Source organism: Scyliorhinus canicula, chromosome 1 (assembly GCF_902713615.1).
Source record: "Scyliorhinus canicula chromosome 1, sScyCan1.1, whole genome shotgun sequence".
NCBI lineage: Eukaryota > Metazoa > Chordata > Chondrichthyes > Carcharhiniformes > Scyliorhinidae > Scyliorhinus > Scyliorhinus canicula.
Window position 1 is genome coordinate 169,596,191 of NC_052146.1, and position 24,628 is coordinate 169,620,818.

The 24,628-nt window shown below is 46.5% G+C and overlaps 1 protein-coding gene across 1 annotated transcript in view; it reads right to left on the reverse strand.

Moving 5' to 3' along the window:
* Positions 1-24,628, reverse strand: part of LOC119962633 (zinc finger protein 292-like) — a 263,804-nt gene that overhangs the window by 108,749 nt on the left and 130,427 nt on the right. The window contains exon 3 of the mRNA XM_038790532.1: positions 2,979-3,057. Coding sequence (XP_038646460.1) covers positions 2,979-3,057 — 79 coding nt within the window. The remainder of the gene's footprint in view (positions 1-2,978; positions 3,058-24,628) is intronic.

Here is a 24,628-nt window from a genome sequence, read left to right on the forward strand (position 1 = left end):
AGGGTTTAAGTGCGTCGGTGCAGACTCGATGGGCCTCCTTCTACACACTATGTTCTAATCCCATTCTGATTCAAATGTGGCTGAAAAATCAAAACCTCAGGTGAAAATAAAAAAGTTCATATACAGACAGTTCAACGACAGGTACTCGGCCTTTGGATTTTGGTGGACTGGTGATGCTGCTTGCCCTGTCCCAAAATGTCCGATTTCCAGAGAGGAGCGCTCAAACTTTGCAATGATACCAGAACGTGAAGCGCCATTCGATCAGAAAACATCATTCACTCTCCAGCAAGAATTACAGTATATCAAGCGCCTGAGAACACAAAACGTAAAGCAAAACCAACGTATGATGGTGTGTGTACAGGTTTCAGATAATGCATAGGTGGTGGTGGCGGAGCTTGTAGCAAAATTGAATAAACTGTGCACCATTGCTGAAACCCTAATTTTGCAGGCATGCAAACACATTCTGACAGTAATGTTGGGAGCTGATGCTGCTAAGGAAAATCGACAAAGTTCCTCTTTCTGATAATACAGTCAGAAGCATACTGATGAAACGTCAGTTGAAATTGAACAGGGGCTTCAAAAGAAGTTAGAAATTAATGGAAAATGTGCCCTGCAGATTCAAGATTCTGCGGATATTAGCAGACCCTGCCAGCTGTAAGCCAATATCATGTTTGTTGACAGGTTTCTATAAGAGAATTAGTTCTTTGGCAAATAAATGCCTGGCCATGTAACTGGAGAGACCATCTTTCATGTCACAACTGCTTATCTAGTTGAAAACAATCGTAATTGTGCCAATAGCACTGGCACTAATGGAGCAGTTTCCATGGTTAAAAAAAGTCAAAGGATTTGTGAGCACGGTGAAAAGACAAAATCCTGACATCGTCAGCCACTGTAACTTGCACCATGAAACCCTTGTTGCCAAAGCAATGCCATCCGAGTTAAATGCAGTTTTAGGAAAAAATGGTGACTATTATGAATCATGTAAAATCACATCCTTTGAAATCATGCTCGTTTACTATTTTGTGTGAAGATGTGGGACGAGTATCACCAGAGTATACTCATGCACATACAAAATGATCAGAGGGTTAGATAGGGTGGACAGCGAGAGCCTTCTCCCGCGGATGGAGGTGGCTAGCACGAGGGGACATAGCCTTAAATTGAAGGGTAATAGATATAGGACAGAGGTCAGAGGTGGGTTTTTTACGCAAAGAGTGGTGGGGCCGTGGAATGCCCTACCTGCAACAATAGTGAACTCGCCAACATTGAGGGCATTTAAAAGTTTATTGGATAAGCATATGGATGATAAGGGCATAGTGTAGGTTAGATGGCCTTTAGTTTTTTCCATGTCGGTGCAACATCGAGGGCCAAAGGGCCTGTACTGCGCTGTATCGTTCTATGTTCTAAGTGCGATGGCTGCCTCGGGGAAAGATCCTCTCCTGTGTTTATGTGCTCCATAACATACATAACTCTGCATGAATTGCAATACAATGATTTAATATATGATTCTTCGTGTACTAAGCTTGTGCATCCAGGGGCTGTTTAGCACAGGGCTAAATCGCTGGCTTTGAAAGCAGACCAAGCAGGCCAGCAGCACGGTTTGATTCCCATAACAGCCTTCCCGAACAGGCGCCGGAATGTGACGACTCGGGGCTTTTCACAGTAACTTAATTTGAAGCCTACTCGTGACAATAAGCGATTTTCATTTCATTTTATTTTTCATTTTCATCCTTCAGATATACTTAGCCATCTGAGTGAGTTGAAAGTTAAAATGCAGATGAAAGACGAGAACATTCTGACTGTCGCAGATGAACTTCAAGGCTTCAGATCAAAACTGGTCCTTTGGTAGGAAAAAGTAGCAAGTGTCACATTAATGTTTTCAGTAAGATGCTGTTTACAGCATTTCTTTTGCTTATGAGCTTTCACATTCAGAAATACAGACTTGAAAGAACTGAAGATAATCTAAACCTTGAATGGGGAAAAAATGGCATTTGACATGCAACTGGTGATAAGGCTTTCATTGTAGACTTCTTCAACAATGAAAATTGTATTAAGATGTTGGTTTGATGTGTTTTAGTAGATTTTTAAGAATAAAGGACTTTCAATAGAGGGAATTTCAGTTGGAGAAAATAGGAGGTGTGCCTCAAAATATAGTACAAAAGTTTGCCATTACGTAGAAAAGGTTGGGAACCATTGGTCAACACTGTAGAAAGTCTCTGTGGGGCCCGTTTATATTCGGATTTGATATCTGTATGACTGCAGCTCTCCATTCCTTTCATTTATCACGCTACATCAATTTACCATGATAATCGGTCATTTAAAAATTGCCCCCCGTCTCAACCCAAGTTTGGAAAGACAAAATCAGGCAGCGGTTTTCTGTGTTTGCAGACAAATATCGGTGGCCATCTTGTATTGGCAGGAGACAGCGTTCGAACATTTCCCAGTTCTGATGAAAGGTCATGACCGAAAACATTAAACCTATTTCTCTTTCCACAAATGTGTATTGCCAGACCTGTTTATTTCCAACATTTCATGTATATTTTACTATTTTGAATCTGATTGTCTTGCTGCCATTCTAAGCTGCTGCTGAATGAGTAACTATATCTTAGCAAGGTTGTTTATTTAACATTATAGTAGATATTTTAGCTTTCTTCTGTGATTAAATGAGGCTGAAATTAAAGCCTTCAGTCAGAAATAGACTATTAAACATTGGGAAACCATCAAAATGTGCTTCAAAGCAGTTATTGCACAATAGGATTTTCTTCAGCTCTGAAGAGTCATGTAGACTCCAACATTAACTATTTTCTCTCCATACTGCCAGGCCTGTTGAGCTTTTCCAATATTTTCTGCTTTTGTTTTGTTTTCCCTCTTACTCATGCAAACTTACATAGGTGGATACTACACTGAACGTTTGCCAAGAATCAACATGTGGGAATGTTTGATGCATAGCACTCATTGTCACACCACGTAGCTCAACTTACCTGTACACAATCTTGAAACTGCTCCCACAGCGTACCTGGCACTTCATCCGGCAAGCAAAGCAAAAGCTCAGTACAGCTTCTGAATGGATAAAGGGTAACCATATTAACACTATTTTTTAATATGTATTTCATACAACAGCATTTTTATATGTATTTTATACAACAGTATTTTTAAATATATTTTCTGCAACAGCATTTGGTAAACTTTAGCATGCACACCAAACAAACTCAGGTCTGAACTTTAACTGCAAAAATATCATTGGACTATGTACCAAAAATTAACACACAAAAATTGTTTCTAGGGACAATCCAAAATAGTCAGCCTACTAATTCAAAGTTTCTTAAATAAATTACATATTTTAAGATTTAAGCACTAAATCCATACTTGCTGCCATTCCTAACGAAAAGCTTTAATTGCTTACAATGCTATTAACAAGGAATTCGAGTGCCATTTTAGCAGTAAAAAGGCAAGCTTTCCTATACTGCATTCCACGTTGAGTGCAAGGGGCATGCATACTTGTTGGGAAGACCCACAATTCTCGCGTAAAAGGCTTTTGTAAAGAAAATGGACATGATATGCTGTCAGATAAAATACTGCTGCATCAGCTTTTTTTCCCTGGCACCAACCATCACTATCTTTATTATGCAGAAAATGAAACTGTCAATAGCAAAATTCTTTGCATACATAATCAAGATTTACAAATTTGAAAGAGCTTGCAAGCGAGTGATAAAATATACAAGATTTACAACACATTCCAAAAAATTCCAGTATGAGAGGGGCCTGGTTCTGGGAAAATGAGATGGCCCATCTTTGAAGTTTATGATTATCCTCATAAATATCAGTGGGAGAGCACTTGGGAGACAGAGATCATTGTACCACAAGATTTAGGTTGCCCACATAAAAACAATAAGGATCAATCCAGAGTAGGGTTAATTAATTAATGGGGCAGCAGGGTAGCATGGTGGTTAGCATAAATGCTTCACAGCTCCAGGGTCCCAGGTTCAATTCCCGGCTGGGTCACTGTCTGTGTGGAGTCTGCACGACCTCCCCGTGTGTGCGTGGGTTTCCTCCGGGTACTCTGGTTTCCTCCCACAGTCCAAAGATGTGCGGGTTAGGTGGATTGGCCATGCTAAATTGCCCGTAGTGTCCTAAAAAGTAAGGTTAAGGGGGGGGTTGTTGGGTTACGGGTATAGGGTGGATACGTGGGTTTGAGTAGGGTGATCATGGCTCGGCACAACATTGAGGGCCGAAGGGCCTGTTCTGTGCTGTACTGTTCTATGTTCTAATTCGGGGAAAACCAGCATAGAATGCATCTGAGCGGAGTGAGTTGGAGTCAAGTATTGGCAGAAAAGATGGTGGCTGAAAAAATGGGTCACCTTCAGTGAAAACATATTGCAGGTAATGCCATGGTATAGGCCCTTGAAGAGAAAAGGGACAAAAATCTAGAGTGCAATGGATGATGAGAGATGAAGATGAAAGGGAAGAAGCGCATGGACAACAGATGTCAGATAGAAAATACAATGGCGAATCAGATTGAATATAGAAGGATCAGAGGTGAAGTGAAAAAAAAAACTCATTGGAATAGTAAAGAGAGCACATGAAAGGACTGGCAGCTGACATAAAAGGAAATCCCGAAATTTTCTATAAGCATGCAAATAATAAAAGGGTAGGGCCGATTCTGGGATTTTTTAAAAATTGCACATGGCGGCAGGAGAAAGAGCGGAGGTAAAGCAGAGTACTTTGCGTTTGCCATTAAAATAGAAGATGATGCTACTCAGGCCGCGGTGAGAGAAGAGGGACGCAGTACAGGGTTAAGGAAAATCCCAAAACCTTTTATTCTATGTAAGGAGCAAGAGGGTAACTAGAGAAAGGATTGGCCCACTCAAAGACAAAAGAGGGAATTTATGTGTGGACTCAGAGGAAATGGGTGAGATTCTTAATGAGTACTTTGCATCGGTATTCACAAAGGAAAGGGACAAGACGGATGTTGAGGCTAGGGATGGATGTTTAAATACTCTAGGTCATGTCGGCACAAGGAAGGGGGAGGTGTTGGGTATTCTAAAAGGCATTAAGGTGGACAAGTCCCCAGGACCGGATGGGATCTATCCCAGGTTACTGAGGGAGGCGAGGGTCGAAATAGCTGGGGCCTTAACAGATATCTTTACAGCATCCTTGAGCATGGGCGAGGTCCCGGAGGACTGGAGAATTGCTAATGTTGTCCCTTTGTTTAAGAAGGGTAGCAGGGAAAATCCAGGGAATTATAGACCTGTGAGCTTGACGTCAGTGGTAGTCAAACTTTTGGAGAAGATACTGAGGGATAGGATCTATTCACATATGGAAGAAAATAGACTTATCAGTGATAGGCAGCATGGTTTTGTGCAGGGAAGGTCATGTCTTACAAACCTAATAGAATTCTTTGAGGAAATGACAAAGTTAATTGATGAGGGAAGGGCTGTAGATGTCATATACATGGACTTTAGTAAGGCGTTTGATAAGGTTTCCCATGGCAGGTTGATGAAAAAAGTGAAGTCGTATGGGGTTCAGGGTGTACTAGCTAGATGGATAAAGAACTGGCTGGGCAACAGGAGACAGAGTAGTGGTGGAAGGGAGTGCCTCAAAATGGAGAAGTTGACTAGTGGTGTTCCACAGAGATCCGTGCTCCGACCACTATTGTTTGTGATCTACATAAATGACCTGGAGGAAGGTATAGGTGGTCTGATTAGCAAGTTTGCAGATGATACAAAGATTGGTGGAGTTGCAGATAGCGAGGAGGACTGTCAGAGAATACAACTAAATATAGATAGATTGGAGAGTTGGGCAGAGAAATGGCAGATGGAGTTCAATCCAGGCAAATGAGAGGTGATGCATTTTGGAAGATCAAATTCAAGAGCGGACTATATGGTCAATGGAAGGGTCCTGGGGAAAATTGATGCACAGAGAGATCTGGGAGTTCAGGTCCACTGTACCCTGAAGGTGGCAACGCAGGTTGACAGAGTGTTCAAGAAGGCATACAGCAGGCTTGCCTTCATCGGACGGGGTATTGAGTACAAGAGTCGGTAGGTCATGTTACAGTTGTATAAGACTTTGGTTAGGCCACATTTGGAATACTGCATGCAGTTCTGGTCGCCACATCACCAGAAGGATGTGGATGCTTTGGAGAGGGTGCAGAGGAGGTTCACCAGGATGTTGCCTGGTATGGAGGGGCTAGCTATGAAGAAAGGTTGAGTAGATTAGGATTGTTTTCGTTGGAAAGACGGAGGTTGAGGGGGGACCTGATTGAGGTCTACAAAATTATGAGAGGTATGGACAGGGTGGATAGCCACAAGCTTTTTCCAAGAGTCAGTTACAAGGGGTCATGATTTCAAGGTGAGGGGGGAAAGTTTAAGGGAGATGTGCGTGGAAAGTTTTTTTACGCAGAGGGTGGTGGGTGCCTGGAACGCTTTACCAGCGGAGGTTAGAGGCGGGCACGATAGCATAATTTAAGAGGCATCTAGACGGGTATATGAACGGGCGGGAACAGAGGGAAGTAGACCTTGGAAAATAGGAGACAGGTTTAGATAAAGGATCTGGATCGGCGCAACATAACCTCCCTAGTCTTAATCTCCACCTGGATTATCCCGCTTGAGTTGCTGCTTGTATGCCGGGAGAAGAAGCACCACCTTATGGTCTGACTACAGCATTGATCCCTTTCTTTACTAACAAAGCTACACTATTACCTTTTTCGACCCACTATAACCTCAGTGTTACCCTTATTAACCTTCTCTGTTACCTCTTCAAAAAAAAACTTGTTGCCTTTTTTGTCTAGATGTTGATATGGTATGCTCCAAGTCGGAAGGTATCAAATGATACTGCCACAAGGTTCAACCGCATATCGATCAAAGAGCAAAACATCCAGTTAGTTAGTTCAAGATCAGTGGTACTTTATTTACACACACGAATAACTTAACACAAGCAACATAAACACTACTAGATTTAGGACTGAGTTTAGGAGGAACTTCTTCACCCAAAGGGTTGTGAATCTATGGAATTCCTTGCCCAGTGAAGCAGTTGAGGCTCCTTCATTAAATGTTTTTAAGATAAAGATAGATAGTTTTTTGAAGAATAAAGGGATTAAGGGTTATGGTGTTCGGGCCGGAAACTGGAGCTGAGTCCACAAAAGATCAGCCATGATCTCACTGAATGGCGGAGTAGGCTCGAGGGGCCAGATGGCCTACTCCTGCTCCTAGTTCTTATGTAAGAAGTTTGTGCATTGCTGGTCCGAGGAAACAGAAGAGCTCCTATGTAACTGCTTGGAGACAGTGGACTGGTCCATATTTAAGAACTCAGCGACCAACTTAAATGTGTATGCCACCACCGTCACAGACTTCATCAGCAAATGTGTGGACGACTGCATGCCAAAGAAAGCAATACGTACGTTCCCCAACCAGAAACTATGGCTCAATCACGAGATTGACTCTCTACTGAAGGAAAGGTCTGAGGTGTTCAAGTCAGGTGACTTTAACTTATACACGAAATCCAGGTACAACCTCCGAAAAGCAATTCGGGATGCCAAGAGAGGATATCAGACCAAGCTAGAGTCACAGACTAGCAGCACGGTAGCACAAGTGGATAGCACTTTGGCTTCACAGCTCCAGGGTCCCAGGTTCGATTCCCCGCTGGGTCAGTATCTGTGCGGAGTCTGCACATTCTCCCCGTGTCTGCGTGGGTTTCCTCGGGTGCTCCGGTTTCCTCCCACAGTCCAAAGATGTGCGGGTTAGGTGGATTGGCCATGATAAATTGCTCTTAGTGATCAGAAAGGTGAGGAGGGGTTATTGGGTTGCGGGGATAGGGTGGAAGTGAGGGCTTAAGTGGGTCGGTGCAAACTCGATAGGTAGAATAGCTTCCTTCTGCACTGTATGTTATGAGAAACTAGCATTACAGACTCTCAGCAGTTGTGCCAAGGCCTAAACAACATAACAGGCTACAAAGAGAAGCCGAGCAGTCTCTCCCGCAGCAGCGCACCCCTCCTGGATGAACTCAATGCATTCTATGCTCGGTTCGAGCAGGAAACCAACGATCCGCTGTTTAGTACCCCAACAGACCATAATACATCCATACCGACCGTCACAGCTTCCAAAGTCCTGAAGCCTTCCAAAGGCTTTCTTGAAGTGAACCCTCTGAAGGCAACGGATCCAGGCAGGATCCCTAGCCGTGCATTCAGAGCCTGCACGGACCAGCTGGCAGATGCGTTCGCAGACATCTTTAACCTGTCCCTGCTCTGCCCAGAGGTCCCCACCTGCTGCAAGAAGACCATCACACCAGTGCCGAAGACCCAGGCAACGTGCCTCAATGCCTACTGTCCTGTGGCCCTGATATCAGTCATAATGAAGTGCGTCGAGAGGTTGGTCATGAAGTGCGTCAACTCCATACTCCCAGAATGCCTTGATCCACTGCAATTCACATACCGCTGCAACCAGTCTACAGCAGACACCATCTCCCTGGCCTACTCTCATGCCTAAAGAATCTTGACAACAAGGACTCCCACATCAGACTCCTATTTATTGACTACAGCTCTGCCTTCAACACATAATCCCAGTCAAGCTCATATCAAAGCTCCAAAACCTATGACATGGCTCCTCGACTTTCTGACCCACAGTCCACAAATCAGTAAGAATAAACAACACCTCCTCTACGATAGTCCTCAATACTGGGGCGCTGCAAGGCTGCGTACTTAGTCCCCTACTATATTCCCTGTACACATACGACTGCGTGGCAAAGTTTGGTTCCAATTCCATCTTCAAGTTTGCTGACGACACGACCATAGTGGGCCAGATCTCGAATAACGCTGAGTCAGAATACAGGAGGGAAATAGAGAACCTAGTGGAGTGGTGCAACGACAACAATCTCTCCCTCAATGCCAGCAAAACTAAAGAGTTGGTAATTGACTTCAGGAAGCAAAGTACTGTACACACCCCTGTTAGCATCAGGAGATGGTTAACAGCTTCAAATTCCCAACGGCGCACATCACCAAAAATCTGTCTTGGTCCACTCATGTCGACGCTACCACCAAGTAAGCACCACAGTGCCTATACTTCCTAAGGAAACTAAGGAAATTCGGCATGTCCACATCAACTTTTACCAACTTTTACAGATGCATCATAAAAAGCATTCTGTCTGGCTGCATCACTGGTGTGGCAACTGCTCGGCCCAAGACCGCAAAAAACTTCAGAGTCGTGAACACAGCCCGGTCCATCCAACGAACCCGCTTCCCATTCCTACACCTCCCGCTGTCTGGGGAAAGCGGGCAGCATAATCAAAGACCCCTCCCACCCGGCTTAATCACTCTTCCAACTTCTTCCGCTGGGTAGGAGATACAAAAGTCAGAGAACACGCACAAATAGACTCAAAAACAGCTTCATCCCCGCTGTTTCCCGACACCTAAACGACCCTCTTTGGACTGACCTGATTTAATACTACACTCCTGCATGCCGGTGTCTATGTATTTACATTGTGGACTTCCGATGGCGGCAATGTGGAGCTAAGCCGCACATTCGGCAGCTCCCGCTGAAAATGGACTTTGGGGCTCTTTTCAGGGCCCCCAAAGGAGCTGTATCATCAAATCCAGACGTGGGAAGAGGACAGGAGTCGACCCCTACGGTCCTATGGTCCGGACCAGGAGTGGGGTAAGGAGAAAAATGGAGAAAGCACCCCTGAAAAAGCGGGGGAAGGAAGACAAAATGGCGGCCGGCGGAGGCCCGGAGGACAGGAGGCAGTGGGCGCAGGAGCAGCAGGCGACTCTGCTGCGCTGCTTCCAGGAGCTTAAGGTGGAGCTGCTGGAGTCGTTGAAGGTAACCACCAGGGAGCTGATGGAGACCCCGACAGCCCAGGGGGCTGCGATCCGGGAGCTGCAGAAGCAGGCCTCCGAAAGGGAGTATGAGGCCGTGGCCGTCGCGGGGAAGGTGGAGATGCACGAGGCGCTCCATAAAAGATGGCAGGAGCGGTTCGAGGAGCTGGACAACCGGTCGAGGCGGAAGAATTTGCGGATCCTGGGCCTCACTGAGGGGCTGGGGGTCGGACCTGGCAGCCTACGTGGTTGTTATGTTAAACTCGCTGATGGGGGCTGGGTCCTTCCAGGGGCCCCTGGAGTTAGAGGGGGCCCACAGAATTCTGGCTAGGAGGCCCAAACCGAACGAGCCGCCGCGGACAGTGTTGGTGCGGGTTCATCGGTTCGTGGATCGTGAGTGTGTGCTCATGTGGGCCAAGAAGGAGCGGAGCAGCAAGTGGGAGAACACGGAGGTGCGGATCTTCCAGGACTGGAGTGCGTAGGTGGCAAGGTGGAGGGCCGGGTTTAACCCGACGAAGGCGGTGCTCCACAGATGGAGTGTGAAGTTCAGCATGTTGCAGCCGGCGCGTCTGTGGGTCACCTAGAAGGATCGGCACCATTATTTTGATTCCTCTGAGGTGGCGTGGGCCATAGTGCAGGCCGAGAAATTGGACTCAAACTGAGGGTCTAAGACGGGGGATGCTGTATAATATTGTACTTGCTTGGTTTAATGTATGATGTGTGTTGGCCTTAGGGTGGGTGGGGCGATGTCAATTTGTCTTTTCTGTATGGGTTTTTCTGTAGGGGTCTGGTGGACGGGTTCGGGCAGGGGGGGTCTGACAATGGGAGTTGCCCTAGAGGAGGCGGGGCCGGGCAGGGCGAAAGCGCGGGCTTTCTGCGGGTTTCCCGCGCTGGGAGATGGTGGGGCGGAGTCGCGGCTGAGAAGCACGGGTCATTGCTGGCTGTTTTCTTTTCCCGCGCCCGGGGAGGGGGGGGGGGGGGGGGGGGGGGAGAAGAGAGAAGAGAGAGTTGCCGCTGTCGGGAACTGGTAGAGCGGGGACGCTGGCCGGTGGTGGGCAGGGGATGGGGTATGGCTAATCGGCAGGGAAGGGGGGCAGGGAGCCCTCTGATCCGGCTGATAACCTGGAATGTGAGGGGGCTGAATGGGCCGGTCAAACGGGCCCGGGTGTTTGCGCACCTGAAGGGGCTGAAGGCGGATGTGGCCATGCTCCAGGAGACACACCTGAGAGTGGTGGACCAGGATCGGCTGAAGAAGGGATGGGTGGGCCAAGTATTTCACTCAGGGCTGGATGAGAAGAGTAGGGGGGTGGCAATCCTGGTGGGGAAGAAGGTGTCGTTTGAGGCGTTAAATGTGGTGGCTGACAGTGGCGGGAGATATGTGATGGCGAGTGGTAAACTGCAGGGGGAACGGGTGGTGTTGGTGAATGTTTACGCCCCAAATTGGGACGATACGGGGTTTATGCGGCGTATTCTGTGGGGGGGGGGGGGGGTGTGTGAACAGCCAGCTGGTTAAGAAACGGGATGAGGTCCTACAAGCGGAATTCAGGGAGTTAGGAGTTAAACTAAAAAGTAGGACCTCAAAAGGTAGTAATCTCAGGATTACTACCAGTGCCACGAGCTAGTCAGAGTAGGAATGTCAGGATAGATAGGATGAATGCGTGGCTCGAGAGATGGTGCAAGAGGGAGGGATTCAAATTCCTGGGGCATTGGGACCGGTTCTGGGGGAGGTGGGACCAGTACAAACCGGACGGTCTGCACTTGGGCAGGACTGGAACCGATGTCCTAGGGGGGGTGTTTTCTAGAGCTGTTGGAGAGGGTTTAAACTAATGTGGCAGGGGGATGGGAACCGATGCAGGAAGTTGGAAGGTAGTAAAACAGGGACAGAAGCAAAAGGAAGTAAAGGGAAAAAGTGCAAGGCAGAGAAGACATAGTCAAAAATCTAAAAGGGCGACAGTACAAGGTACAGTGACTGAGGGGAGCTCAGTGAATAGGCCCAGTAATAACACAAGGAATAAAACTGGAGATGTTAAGATTCAAAACAGAGGTAAAAAAACCAACATAAGTGTACTTTACCTGAATGCTCGTAGTATTCGGAATAAAGTAAATGAGTTGATGGCACAAATCATCGTAAATGACTATGATTTAGTGGCCATTACTGAAACATGGTTAAAAGATGGTCACGACTGGGAGTTAAATATCCGAGGGTATCAAACTATTCGGAAGGACAGAGTGGATGGTAAGGGAGGTGGTGTTGCTCTGTTATTTAAGGATGACATCCGGACAATAGTAAGGGATGATATCGGTGCTATGGAGGATAAGGTTGAATCCATTTGGGTGGAAATCAGGAATAGTAAGGCGAAAAAGTCACTGATAGGAGTAGTCTATCGGCCACCAAATAGTAACGAGATGGTGGGGCAGGCAATAAACAAAGAAATAACTGATGCATGTAGAAATGGTACAGCAGTTATCATGGGGGATTTTAATCTACATGTCGATTGGTTTAACCAGGTCGGTCAAGGCAACCGTGAGGAGGAGTTTATAGAATGTATCCGCGATAGTTTCCTAGAACAGTATGTAATGGAACCTACGAGGGAACAAGCGGTCCTAGATCTTGTCCTGTGTAATGAGACAGGATTGATTCATGATCTCATAGTTAGGGATCCTCTCGGAAGGAGCGATCACAATATGGTGGAATTTAAAATACAGATGGAGGGTGAGAAAGTAAAATCAAATACTAGTGTTTTGTGTTTAAACAAAGGAGATTACAAGGGGATGAGAGAAGAACTAGCTAAGGTAGACTGGGAGCTAAGACTTTATGGTGGAACAGTTGAGGAACAGTGGAGAACCTTCCAAGCGATTTTTCACAGTGCTCAGCAAAGGTTTATACCAACAAAAAGGAAGGACGGAAGAAAGAGGGAAAATCGACCGTGGATATCTAAGGAAATAAGGGAGAGTATCAAATTGAAGGAAAAAGCATATAAAGTGGCAAAGATTGCTGGGAGATTAGAGGACTGGGAAATCTTTAGGGGGCAACAGAAAGCTACTAAAAAAGCTATAAAGAAGAGTAAGATAGAGTATGAGAGTAAACTTGCTCAGAATATAAAAACAGACAGTAAAAGTTTTTACAAATATATAAGACAATAAAGAGTGGCTAAGGTAAATATCGGTCCTTTAGAGGATGAGAAGGGAGTTTTAATAATGGGAAATGAGGAAATGGCTGAGGAACTGAACAGGTTTTTTGGGTCGGTCTTCACAGTGGAAGACACAAATAACATGCCAGCGACTGATAGAAATGAGGCTATGACAGGTGAGGACCTTGAGAGGATTGTTATCACTAAGGAGGGAGTGATGGGCAAGCTAATGGGGCTAAAGGTAGACAAGTCTCCTGGCCCTGATGGAATGCATCCCAGAGTGCTAAAAGAGATGGCTAGGGAAATTGCAGATGCACTAGTGATAATTTACCGACATTCACTAGACTCTGGGGTGGTCCCGGTGGATTGGAAATTAGCCAACGTGACGCCACTGTTTAAAAAAGGAGGTAGGCAGAAAGCAGGAAATTATAGGCCAGTGAGTTTAACTTCGGTAATAGGGAAGATGCTGGAATCTATCATCAAGGAAGAAATTGCGAGGCATCTGGATAGATATTGTCCCATTGGGCAGGCGCAGCACGGGTTCGTAAAGGGCAGGTCATGCCTAACTAATTTAGTGGAATTTTTTGAGGACATTACCAGTGCAGTAGATAACGGGGAGCCGATGGATGTGGTATATCTGGATTTCCAGAAAGCCTTTGACAAGGTGCCACACAAAAGGTTGCTGCATAAGATCAAGATGCATGGCATTAAGGGTAAAGAAGTAGTATGGATAGAGGATTGGTTAATTAATAGAAAGCAAAGAGTTGGGATAAATGGGTGTTTCTCTGGTTGGCAATCAGTAGCTAGTGGTGTCCCTCAGGGATCCGTGTTGGGCCCACAATTATTCACAATTTACATAGATGATTTGGAGTTGGGGACCAAGGGCAATGTGTCCAAGTTTGCAGATGACACTAAGATGAGTGGTAAAGCGAAAAGTGCAGAGGATACTGGAAGTCTGCAGAGGTATTTGGATAGGTTAAGTGAATGGGCTAGGGTCTGGCAGATGGAATACAATGTTGACAAATGTGAGGTTATCCATTTTGGTAGGAATAACAGCAAACGGGATTATTATTTAAACGATAAAATATTAAAGCATGCCGCTGTTCAGAGAGACTTGGGTGTGCTAGTGCATGAGTCACAGAAGGTTGGTTTACAAGTGCAACAGGTGATTAAGAAGGCAAATGGAATTTTGTCCTTCATTGCTAGAGGGATGGAGTTTAAGACTAGGGAGGTTATGTTGCAATTGTATAAGGTATTAGTGCGGCCACACCTGGAGTATTGTGTTCAGTTTTGGTCTCCTTACTTGAGAAAGGACGTACTGGCGCTGGAGGGTGTGCAGAGGAGATTCACTAGGTTAATCCCAGAGCTGAAGGGGTTGGATTATGAGGAGAGGTTGAGTAGACTGGGACTGTACTCGTTGGAATTTAGAAGGATGAGGGGGGATCTTATAGAAACATTTAAAATTATGAAGGGAATAGATAGGATAGATGCGGGCAGGTTGTTTCCACTGGCGGGTGACAGCAGAACTAGGGGACATAGCCTCAAAATAAGGGGAAGTAGATTTAGGACTGAGTTTAGGAGGAACTTCTTCACCCAAAGGGTTGTGAATCTATGAAATTCCTTGCCCAGTGAAACAGTTGAGGCTCCTTCATGGAATGCTTTTAAGATGAAGATAGATAGTTTTTTGAAGAATAAAGAGATTAAGGGTTATGGTGTTCGGGCCGGAAAGTGGAGCCGAGTCCACAAAAGATCAGCCATGATCTAATTGAATGGCGGAGCAGGCTCGAGGGGCCAGATGGCCTACTCCTGTTCCTAGTTCTTATGTTGGGCCGCATACCGGGCATGGAGGTGGGGGGGCCTGATAATGGGGGGGGGGGGGAAGACTTCAACACGGTACTGGATCCCCCATTGGATCGATCCAAGTCCCGGACGGGTAGGAGGCCGACGGCGGCTAAGGTGTTGAGGGGATCTATGGACCAGATTGGGGGGGTGGATCCCTGGAGGTTTGCGAGGCCAAGGGCCAGGGAGTACTCGTTTTTCTCCCACGTACATAAGGCCTATTCGAGGATTGATTTCTATGTCCTGAGCAGGGGGTTGGTTTAGAGGGTGGAGAATGTGGAATCCTCCGCCATTGCCATTTCAGATCATGCCCCGCACTGGGTGGACCTCGGGCTGGGGGAAGGGAGGGACCAACGTCCGCTCTGGCACTTGTAGGTGCGGCTGCTGACAGACGAGGTGGTGACCGAGAGGGTTCGGGGGTGTACCTCGAGAGGTACCTTGAGGCCAATGACAACGGGGAGGTCCGAGTGGGGACGGTCTGGGAGGCATTGAAGGCGGTGACTAGAGGGGAATTGATCTCCATCCGAACCCAAAGGGAGAGGGGGGAGCAAAGGGAGAGGGAGAGACTAATAGGGGAGATGGTGAGGGTGGATAGGAGATATGCGGAGGCTCCAGAGGAGGGATTGCTGGGGGAGAGGCGTAGCTTTCAAGCCAGGTTCGACCTATTGACTACCAGAAAGGCGGAAGCTCAGTGGAGGAAAGCACAGGGGGCGGTGTACAAGTATGGGGAGAAGGCGAGCAGGATGCTGGCACACCAGCTCCAAAAGCGGGATGCGGCCAGGGAGATTGGGGGAGTGACGGATAAAGCTGCGAAGGTGGTGCGGACGGGGGTAGATGTTAATGGGGTCTTCAGGGACTTCTATGGGGAACTGTACCAGTCGAAACCCCCGGTGGAGGGGGGTGGAATGGGGCGCTTCTTGGACAAGCTGCAGTTCCAGAGGGTGGAGGAGGAGCAGGTGGAGGGACTGGGGGCACCGATCGAGCTGGAGGAGCTGGTCAAAGGGACAGGGAGCATGCAGTCGGGGAAGGCGCCGGGGCCGGACGGGTTTGCGGCGGAATTTTATAAAAGGCACGTGGACCTGTTGGGCCCCCAGTTGGTCCGGACCTTTAACGAGGCGGGGGGGGGGGGGGGGGGTCTTTGCTCCCAACTATGTCACGGGCGCTGATTTCCTTGATCCTGAAGCGGGACAAGGACCCTCTGCAGTGCGGGTCCGATAGGCCGATTTTGCTGCTAAATGCCGACGCTAAGCTGCTGGCAAAGATCCTAGCCACTAGAATAGAGGATTGCGTGCCCGGGGTCATTAATGAGGACCAGACAGGGTTTGTGAAGGAAGGCAGTTGAATATGAACGTGCGAAGGCTCCTCAATGTCATTATGATGCCGGCCGTGGAAGGGGAGGCAGAGATAGTGGTGGCATTGGATGCGGAGAAGGCCTTTGATAGGGTTGAGTGGGAGTATCTGTGGGAGGTGTTAGAGAGGTTTGGGTTTGGGGAGGGGTTTATCCGGTGGGTGAGGCTGCTCTACGAGGCCCCGATGGCGAGTGTAGCCACAAATAGGAGGAGGTCGGAGTACTTTCAGCTGTACCGGGGGACGAGACAGGGGTGTCCCCTGTCCCCCTTTGCTCTTCGCGTTGGCGATTGAGCCCCTGGCCATGGCATTGAGGGCGTCAGGGAACTGGAGGGGCCTGGTGCGGGGTGGGGAGGAACATAGAGTGTCGCTTTATACGGACGACCTGTTGCTGTATGAGGCGGACACGGTGGGGGGGATGCCGGAGGTGATGAGGATTCTTAGTGAATTCGGGGGTTTCTCTGGGTATAAGTTGAACCTGGGCAAGAGTGAGTTGTTTGTGGTGCATCTGGGGGGGGGGGGGGAATTGGTCAGCTCCCACAGAAGCAGGCGGGGAAGAGCTTCAGGTACCTAGGTGTCTGGGAGTGGGGGGGCCCTGCACAAGCTCAACCTCACAAGGTTGGTGGAGCAGATGGAAGAGGAGTTTAAGAGGTGGGGTATGTTACCGCTGTCACAGGCGGGGAGGGTGCAGTCTGTTAAGATGACGGTGCTCCCGAGGTTTTTGTTCCTGTTCCAGTGCCTCCCCATCCTTATCCCGAAGGCCTTTTTTAGGAGGGTCAACGGGAGTATTACGGGATTTGTGTGGGCGCATGGGACTCCGAGGGTGAGAAGAGTGTTCCTGGAACGGGGCAGGGATAGGGGGGGGCTGGCGTTGCCCAACCTCTGTGGGTACTATTGGGCTGCCAACGCAGTGATGGTGCGTAAGTGGGTAATGGACGAGGGAGGGGCAGCATGGAAGAGGATGGAGGCGGCGTCATGTGTGGGCACGAGCCTGGAGGCGCTGGTAACGGCGCCGTTGCCGCTCCCTCCAACGAGGTATACCACGAGCCCGGTGTTGGCGGCTACCCTCAAAATTTGGAGGCAATGGACACGACACAGGGGAGAAATGGGGGGCTCGATGGAGGCCCTGATATGGGGGAACCATCGGTTTGTCCCAGGGAGCATTGATGGCAGATTTCTGGGCTGGCACAGGGTAGGGGTTAGGAGGTTGAGGGACCTGTTTGTGGAGGGGAGGTTCGTGAGCTTGGGGAAGTTAGAGGGGAAGTTTGGGCTCCCCCCGGGGAACATGTTTAGGTACATATGCAGGTGAGGGCGTTTGCCAGACAGCAGGTGGAGGGGTTCCCCTTGCTGCCCCCACGTGGGGTGCGGGACAGGGTGCTCTCGGGGGTGTGGGTTGCAGGAGGGAGGATTTTGGACATATACTGGGTGATGCAGGAGGTAGACGAGGCCTCGGTGGAGGAACTGAAGGGTAAATGGGAAGAGGAGCTGGGTGAGGAGATTGAGGGGGGGGACGTGGGCGGATGCCCTGGAGAGAGTGAATTCCTCCTCTTCCTGTGCGAGGCTTAGCCTCATTCAAGGTGCTGCAGAGGGCCCACATGACTGGGACGAGGATGAGTAGGTTTTTCGGGGGCGAAGACAGGTGTGCTAGGTGCTCGGGGAGCCCAGCGAACCATGCCCATATGTTCTGGGCATGCCCAGCGCTGTGGGAATTTTGGAAGGGGGTAGCAAGGACGGTGTCGAGGGTGGTAGGATCCAGGGTCAAGCCAGGCTGGGGACTCGCAATTCTTGGGGTTGCAGTGGAGCCGGGAGTGCAGGAGGCGAAAGAGGCCGGTGTTCTGGCCTTTGCATCCCTAGTAGCCCGGCGGAGGATCGTGCTCCAATGGAGGGATGCGAGGCCCCCAAGCGTGGAGGCCTGGATCAATGATATGTGGCGGGTGTTATTTCTTTCCCTTTTGTTGTGTGGGTGTTCTTTTGTTTTTTCTTTTGTTTGTAGTTGTGTTTGAAAATGGATGGGTGTTGTTCTTGGGGTGTTACCGCAGGTGTTTTGTTAATGTAGTTGAGATGTTTATATTTTGTAAAAATTTCAATAAAAATTATTTTTTTAAAAATGTATTTACATTGTGCACCTTGTGTTGCCCTATTGTGTTTTCTTTTTCTTTTATTTTCATGTACTTAATGATCTGTTTGAGCTGCTCGCTGAAAAATACCTTTCGCTGTACCTCGGTACACGTGACATTAAACAAATCCAATCCAATCCATAGTGAGAAATGATATAGGCAGTGGAGACCAAGACGTGGAATTAGTACGAGTAGAAATAAGAAATAGCAAAGGAATGAAGTCCCTAGTGGGAGTAAACAGGGGTTCCGCAGTGAGGCATTGCATAAGCCAAGAAATACTGGGGGCTGGAAGGAAGGCACAATAAACTGGATTAATCAAATTGATAAGGACAGCCTCCAGGGAGAATTCATTGAATGTATTAACATAGAAAATAGGAGTTGGAGGAGGCCATTTGGCCCTTCGAGCCTGCTCCGTCATTCATTCTGATCATGGTGATCATCCAACTCAATGCCTAATCCAGCTCTCTTCCCCCCCCATATCCTTTGTTCCTCTTCACCCCAAATGCTTTATCTAACTGTTTCTTGGCAACATACAATATTTTGGCCTCAATTACTTCCTGTTGTAATGAATTCCACAGGCTCACCACTCTCTGGATGAAGTAACTTCTCCTCATCTCTGTCTTAAATGGTCGACCCCGTATCCTCAGACTGTGACCCCCTGGTTCTGGACAGCCCCACGATTGGAAATATCCTTCTTGCATCTACCCTGTCTCATCCTGTGAGCATTTTATAGGTTATGTGATTCACCCCTCATTCTTCTGAACTCCAGCGAATACAATTCTAACTGACTCAATCTCTCCTCAGTCCCATCATCCTAGGAATCATTCCAGTAAATTAGAGATTGTTTCTTGGAGAAACACGTTTGGATTCAATTCCTGGAGCAGGCTGTTCTGGATTTGATATTGTGTAATGAGAGGGGATTAGTTAATGACCTCTTGGTTCAGGATCCTCTAGGGAACAGTGATCACAGCATGTCCTGAATTTGAAATTCAGTTTCAGGGCGAGAAACTGGCACCCCACAGGAGCGTCCCAGAGTTAAATAAAGGTAATCACTTAGGCAGGAGGACAGATTTGGCCCTAGTGTACTGGACAGGAAGACAAAAAAGGAAGGACAGTTGATGAGTTGTTTAAGGCAATATTCAATTCCTCCTAACTAAAATACAATCTTTCTTCCTCTCTGGAATGTAACAGGGGTTAAAAACACCCTGGCAAAGCAAGGAAGTTAAAGATAACAAAGACAAAAATTAAGGCATACTATCTTGCAGCGGCCAGTGTCAGGCTGGAAGATTGAGAAACTTTTAAAGATCAAGAAAGATCAAGAAAGAACAATGGGAAATTCTGAAAGAAAACTAGCCCAAAATATAAAAAGGATAGCAAAAGTTTCTATGAGTACGTAGATGGGAAGGGAGTAGCTAAAGTGAATGTTGGTCCCTTGGACTATGAGGCTAGGGAGTTAATAGTGGGACAGAAATGCAGAGGTGTTAAATTAATATTTTGCCTTAAGTTTTTATGGTGGAGGACACTAGTACCATCTCAATATAACAGGTAATAACAATTTTTATTATTGTCACAGGTAGGCTTACATTAACACTGCAATGAAATTACTGTGAAAAGCCCCTGGCCGCCACATTCCGGCGCCTATTCGGGTACATTCAGAATGTCCAATACACCTAACAAACATGTCTTTCGAGACTTAATAGGCAGGGAGGAATTTAGAAAATCATCAACAGGGAAAAAGTACAGAACTAACTACTGGAATTGAAGACAGGCTAGTCTCCATGGCCTGATTACCTACATCCTGGGTCTTAATGGAAGTGGCAGTGGTGATAGTGGATCATTGGTTATGTTATGGGAGAGGTGTTTTCAGAACCCCAAAATGTATCATGGAATTCAACCAACCCCCACCTTTAATGGATTGTTGCTTTTGAAGCACATGGCTTGTTCCCCAGGTGTAGTATTACAATTATGGACACGTGGGTTTAAAACAAAACAATGTTTATTCCGTGAACTCAAATTAACCTTTTAAATAAACATTGGATCTCTTAACACCCCTTACTTCAAAGATAACACCGAAAATAATACAACACCACCCAATCCTGAAAACTGTTCCTTTACACATCCAAAAGACTTAACAAATCCTTCAAACAGAAGCACATTAGTTTTATATTCAATACAGAGATCTTTTTACAATTCCGATTTCAAAGGATTAAGAGATAGTCCTTCATGGCAGAGATCACCTGCAATGCAGCTTACAGCCACACCCAAGCTTTCTTCAAACTGAAACTAAAACTCCCAAAAAGCAGAAGTGAATGCAGCTCTCCACCCCCCTCCCCCCCACCCCCGAGACATCCCTTCAGTAATATGATCAGCTTCATTTCTTAATGGTACATTTCTTAAACATCCAATTTTTAAAGGCACTCTCACATGACACCTACCCCCCAAGAAAAAAAAATAAACCATCAACTTCAAGATGGTTTCATTTTTGCACTATCCACTAAGAAATGCACACAGTAAATATACGTTTTTCTTTTTTTTAAAAAGCAACACACGCAAACAGGCATAATAATAAAGTCCATCTTTCCCGTTCTTCTTCCTCCAACCGAAATCCTTCTCAATTGACAGTCTCTTTGAACAAGTCTCTGCACGATCCAACCATTCCTCTATTCCTCGGCATTTCTCTTTAGAATCAGATACTTTAGTTCAATCTGACCACAGAGCCCCTTGCAATTCTCCAATACAGGAGCATTGGTGATCACAGCTTTCAGGCAGTCAAATACCTGTTGAAAGTCCCCTGTCCATTGAAGTTTTTTATGTTTCTTCGGCAATTTCATCAGTGGAGTAACCACAAAGGTTCGATCAAATTCATTCATGCTAAGAGATCGCATTATTTGCCTTTGTCGAGGGTCTCGGAAACCCCTCAAGGAAAGTGATTCCGGCTTCTCCAAACTCACTTCCGGCTAGGTTAATCACCAAACCCGCCTCCTGAAGTCGATCGAAGAACTCCATACGATGTTTAAATGTTTTTTCCATGTCTGGAAGTTGGAAATAAAAGCAGATTGTCCCACTTTCTCAATGCAATCCTCCAAACGTGGGATAGGGTAAGAGTCTGTTCTTGTAACTGCATTCACCTTTCGATAGTCCACACACAACCGTTGGGCACCGTCTGGTTTAGGTACCATCACTATGGGTGAGCTCGATTGGCTGCAACCCACTTCAATTATGCCATTTGTAAGCATTCTCTCAATCTCTTTGCTAACCTGTGCCAATTTTAAAGGGTTAAGTCTATATGGATGTTGTTTGATCGGAACAGCATTTCCCACATCTACATCATATAGAACATAGAACAGTACAGCACAGGCCCTTCGGCCCTCAATGTTGCGCCGAGCCATGATCACCCTACTCAAACCCACTTATCCACCCATACCTATACCCATAACCCAACAACCCCCCCCCCCCTTAACCTTACTTTTTATTAGGACACTACGGGCAATTTAGCATGGCCAATCCACCTAACCCGCACATCTTTGGACTGTGGGAGGAAACCGGAGCACCCGGAGGAAACCCACGCACACAGGGGGCGGACGCGCAGACTCCACACAGACAGTGACCCAGCCGGGAATCGAACCTGGGACCCTGGAGCTGTGAAGCATTTATGCTAACCACCATGCTACCCTGCTGCCCCCAAATGTATAGCCATTTTAGTACTTGCCAATTTATCTCTACAAACTTGCCCATGTGATATCAATAACTCTTTCAGGTCAGTTTGTTTTTCCTCTAAGGTAACTTAATTCATCCCAATTTTTAAGAACATCCTCATTTTCCAATTTAATTTGAGCTATGTCAAATTCCCAGTCATCTGGATTTGGTTTGTCACTTTGAGTTAAAATCATTAAAACTTCCTTTTTCTCTCCTTCCCTTTCAAAGTACCTTTTAAGCATATTCACATGACACACTCGGTGAGTCTTCCTTCTATCCGGTGTTTTTACCACATCATTCACCTCACTTAATTTCCTTTCAATCTGATACGGTCCACAAAACCTAGCTTTTAAAGGTTCCCCTACCACTGGTAACAACACTAAAACTTTAACCCCACTGCAAAACTACGGACTGTGGATTTCTTGTCCGCTGCCCGTTTCATCACATTTTGTGCAACTTTCAAATGTTGTCTAGCCAATTCACCTGCTCTATTTAATCGTTCCCTAAAATTTGACACATAATCCAATAGTGTAATTTTCGATTACTCATCCACCAATTTTTCTTTGATCAATTTAAGTGGTCCTCTTACCTCATGACCAAAAATTAGTTCAAAAGGACTAAATTTGGTTGACTCATTAGGTGCATCCCTAATTGCGAACAGTACGAGTGGATAATTTATCCCAATCCTCTGGATAATCTTGACAATAAGCCCTCAACATTGTCTTTAATGTCTGATGCCACCTTTCCAACGCTCCCTGCGATTCTGGATGGTACGCAGTTGATTTAAATTGTTTTATTCCTAAGCTATCCATAACTTCTTTGAATAACCTTGAGGTAAAATTTGATCCTTGATCTAATTGTATTTCTGTGGCTAGTCCATATCCAGTAAAGAATTTAAGTAACACCTCCAAAATCCATTTAGCTGTAATATTACGTACTGGAATGGTCTCTGGAAACCTAGTAGACACATCCATTATAGTCAAAAGATATTGATTCCACTTTTGGTTTTAGGAAGCGGTCCTATACAATCAATTAGGACCCTCGTAAAAGGTTCCTCAAATGCTGGAATGGGTATTAAGGGCGCTGGTTTTATCACTGCTTGAGATTTCCCTATCACTTGACATGTGTGACCTGATTGACAAAATTTAACTACATCTTTATGTAGTCCAGGCTAATAAAAATGTTTCTGGATTTTAGCTTGAGTTTTCCTTATTCACAAATGACCTCCTACTGGTACCTAATGTGCAACTCGCAACACCTCCTTTCTATACCCTACCGGCAATACTACTTGATGAACTTCTGCCCACTTTTCATCCGCCTGCATATGTACAGGTCTCCATTTTCTCAATAAGACATCACTTTTACGGTAATAACACTCTGGTATACTCAGATTCCTCTTCCGTATATGCTTTCTGACACATCTGTTTTATTTCTACATCTTTCTGTTGTAACTCCGCCAATTTTCCTGAACTAAAAATATCCACCTCATCCTCCACCTGTTCTTGTTCTTTTTCAACCATCTGATCAAAAATAGTTTCTGATAATTGCCTTCAACTTCATCTTAGAACATAGAACGATACAGCGCAGTACAGGCCCTTCGGCCCTCGATGTTGCACCGACATGGAAAAAAACTAAAGGCCATCTAACCTACACTATGCCCTTATCATCCATATGCTTATCCAATAAACTTTTAAATGCCCTCAATGTTGGCGAGTTCACTACTGTTGCAGGTAGGGCATTCCACGGCCTCACCACTCTTTGCGTAAAAAAACCCACCTCTGACCTCTGTCCTATATCTATTACCCCTCAATTTAAGGCTATGTCCCCTCGTGCTAGCCACCCCCATCCGCGGGAGAAGGCTCTCGCTGTCCACCCTATCTAACCCTCTGATCATTTTGTATGCCTCTATTAAGTCACCTCTTAACCTTCTTCTCTCTAACGAAAACAACCTCAAGTCCATCAGCCTTTCCTCATAAGATTTTCCCTCCATACCAGGCAACATCCTGGTAAATCTCCTCTGCACCCGTTCCAAAGCTTCCACGTCCTTCCTATAATGAGGCGACCAGAACTGTACGCAATACTCCAAATGCGGCCATACTAGAGTTTTGTACAACTGCAACATGACCTCATGGCTCCGGAACTCAATCCCTCTACCAATAAAGGCCAACACACCATAAGGCCTTCTTCACAACCCTATCAACCTGGGTGGCAACTTTCAGGGATCTATGTACATGGACACCGAGATCCCTCTGCTCATCCACACTACCAAGAATTTTACCATTAGCCAAATATTCCGCATTCCTGTTATTCTTTCCAAAGTGAATCACCTCACACTTCTCCACATTAAACTCCATTTGCCACCTCTCAGCCCAGCTCTGCAGCTTATCTATGTCCCTCTGTAACCTGCAACATCCTTCCGCACTGTCTACAACTCCACCGACTTTAGTGTCGTCTGCAAATTTGCTCACCCATCCTTCTGCGCCCTCCTCTAGGTCATTTATAAAAATGACAAACAGCAACGGCCCCAGAACAGATCCTTGTGGTACGCCACTCGTAACTGAACTCCATTCTGAACATTTCCCATCAACCACCACCCTCTGTCTTCTTTCAACTAGCCGATTTCTGATCCACATCTCTAAATCACCCTCAATCCCCAGCCTCCGTATTTTCTGCAATAGCCGACCGTGGGGAACCTT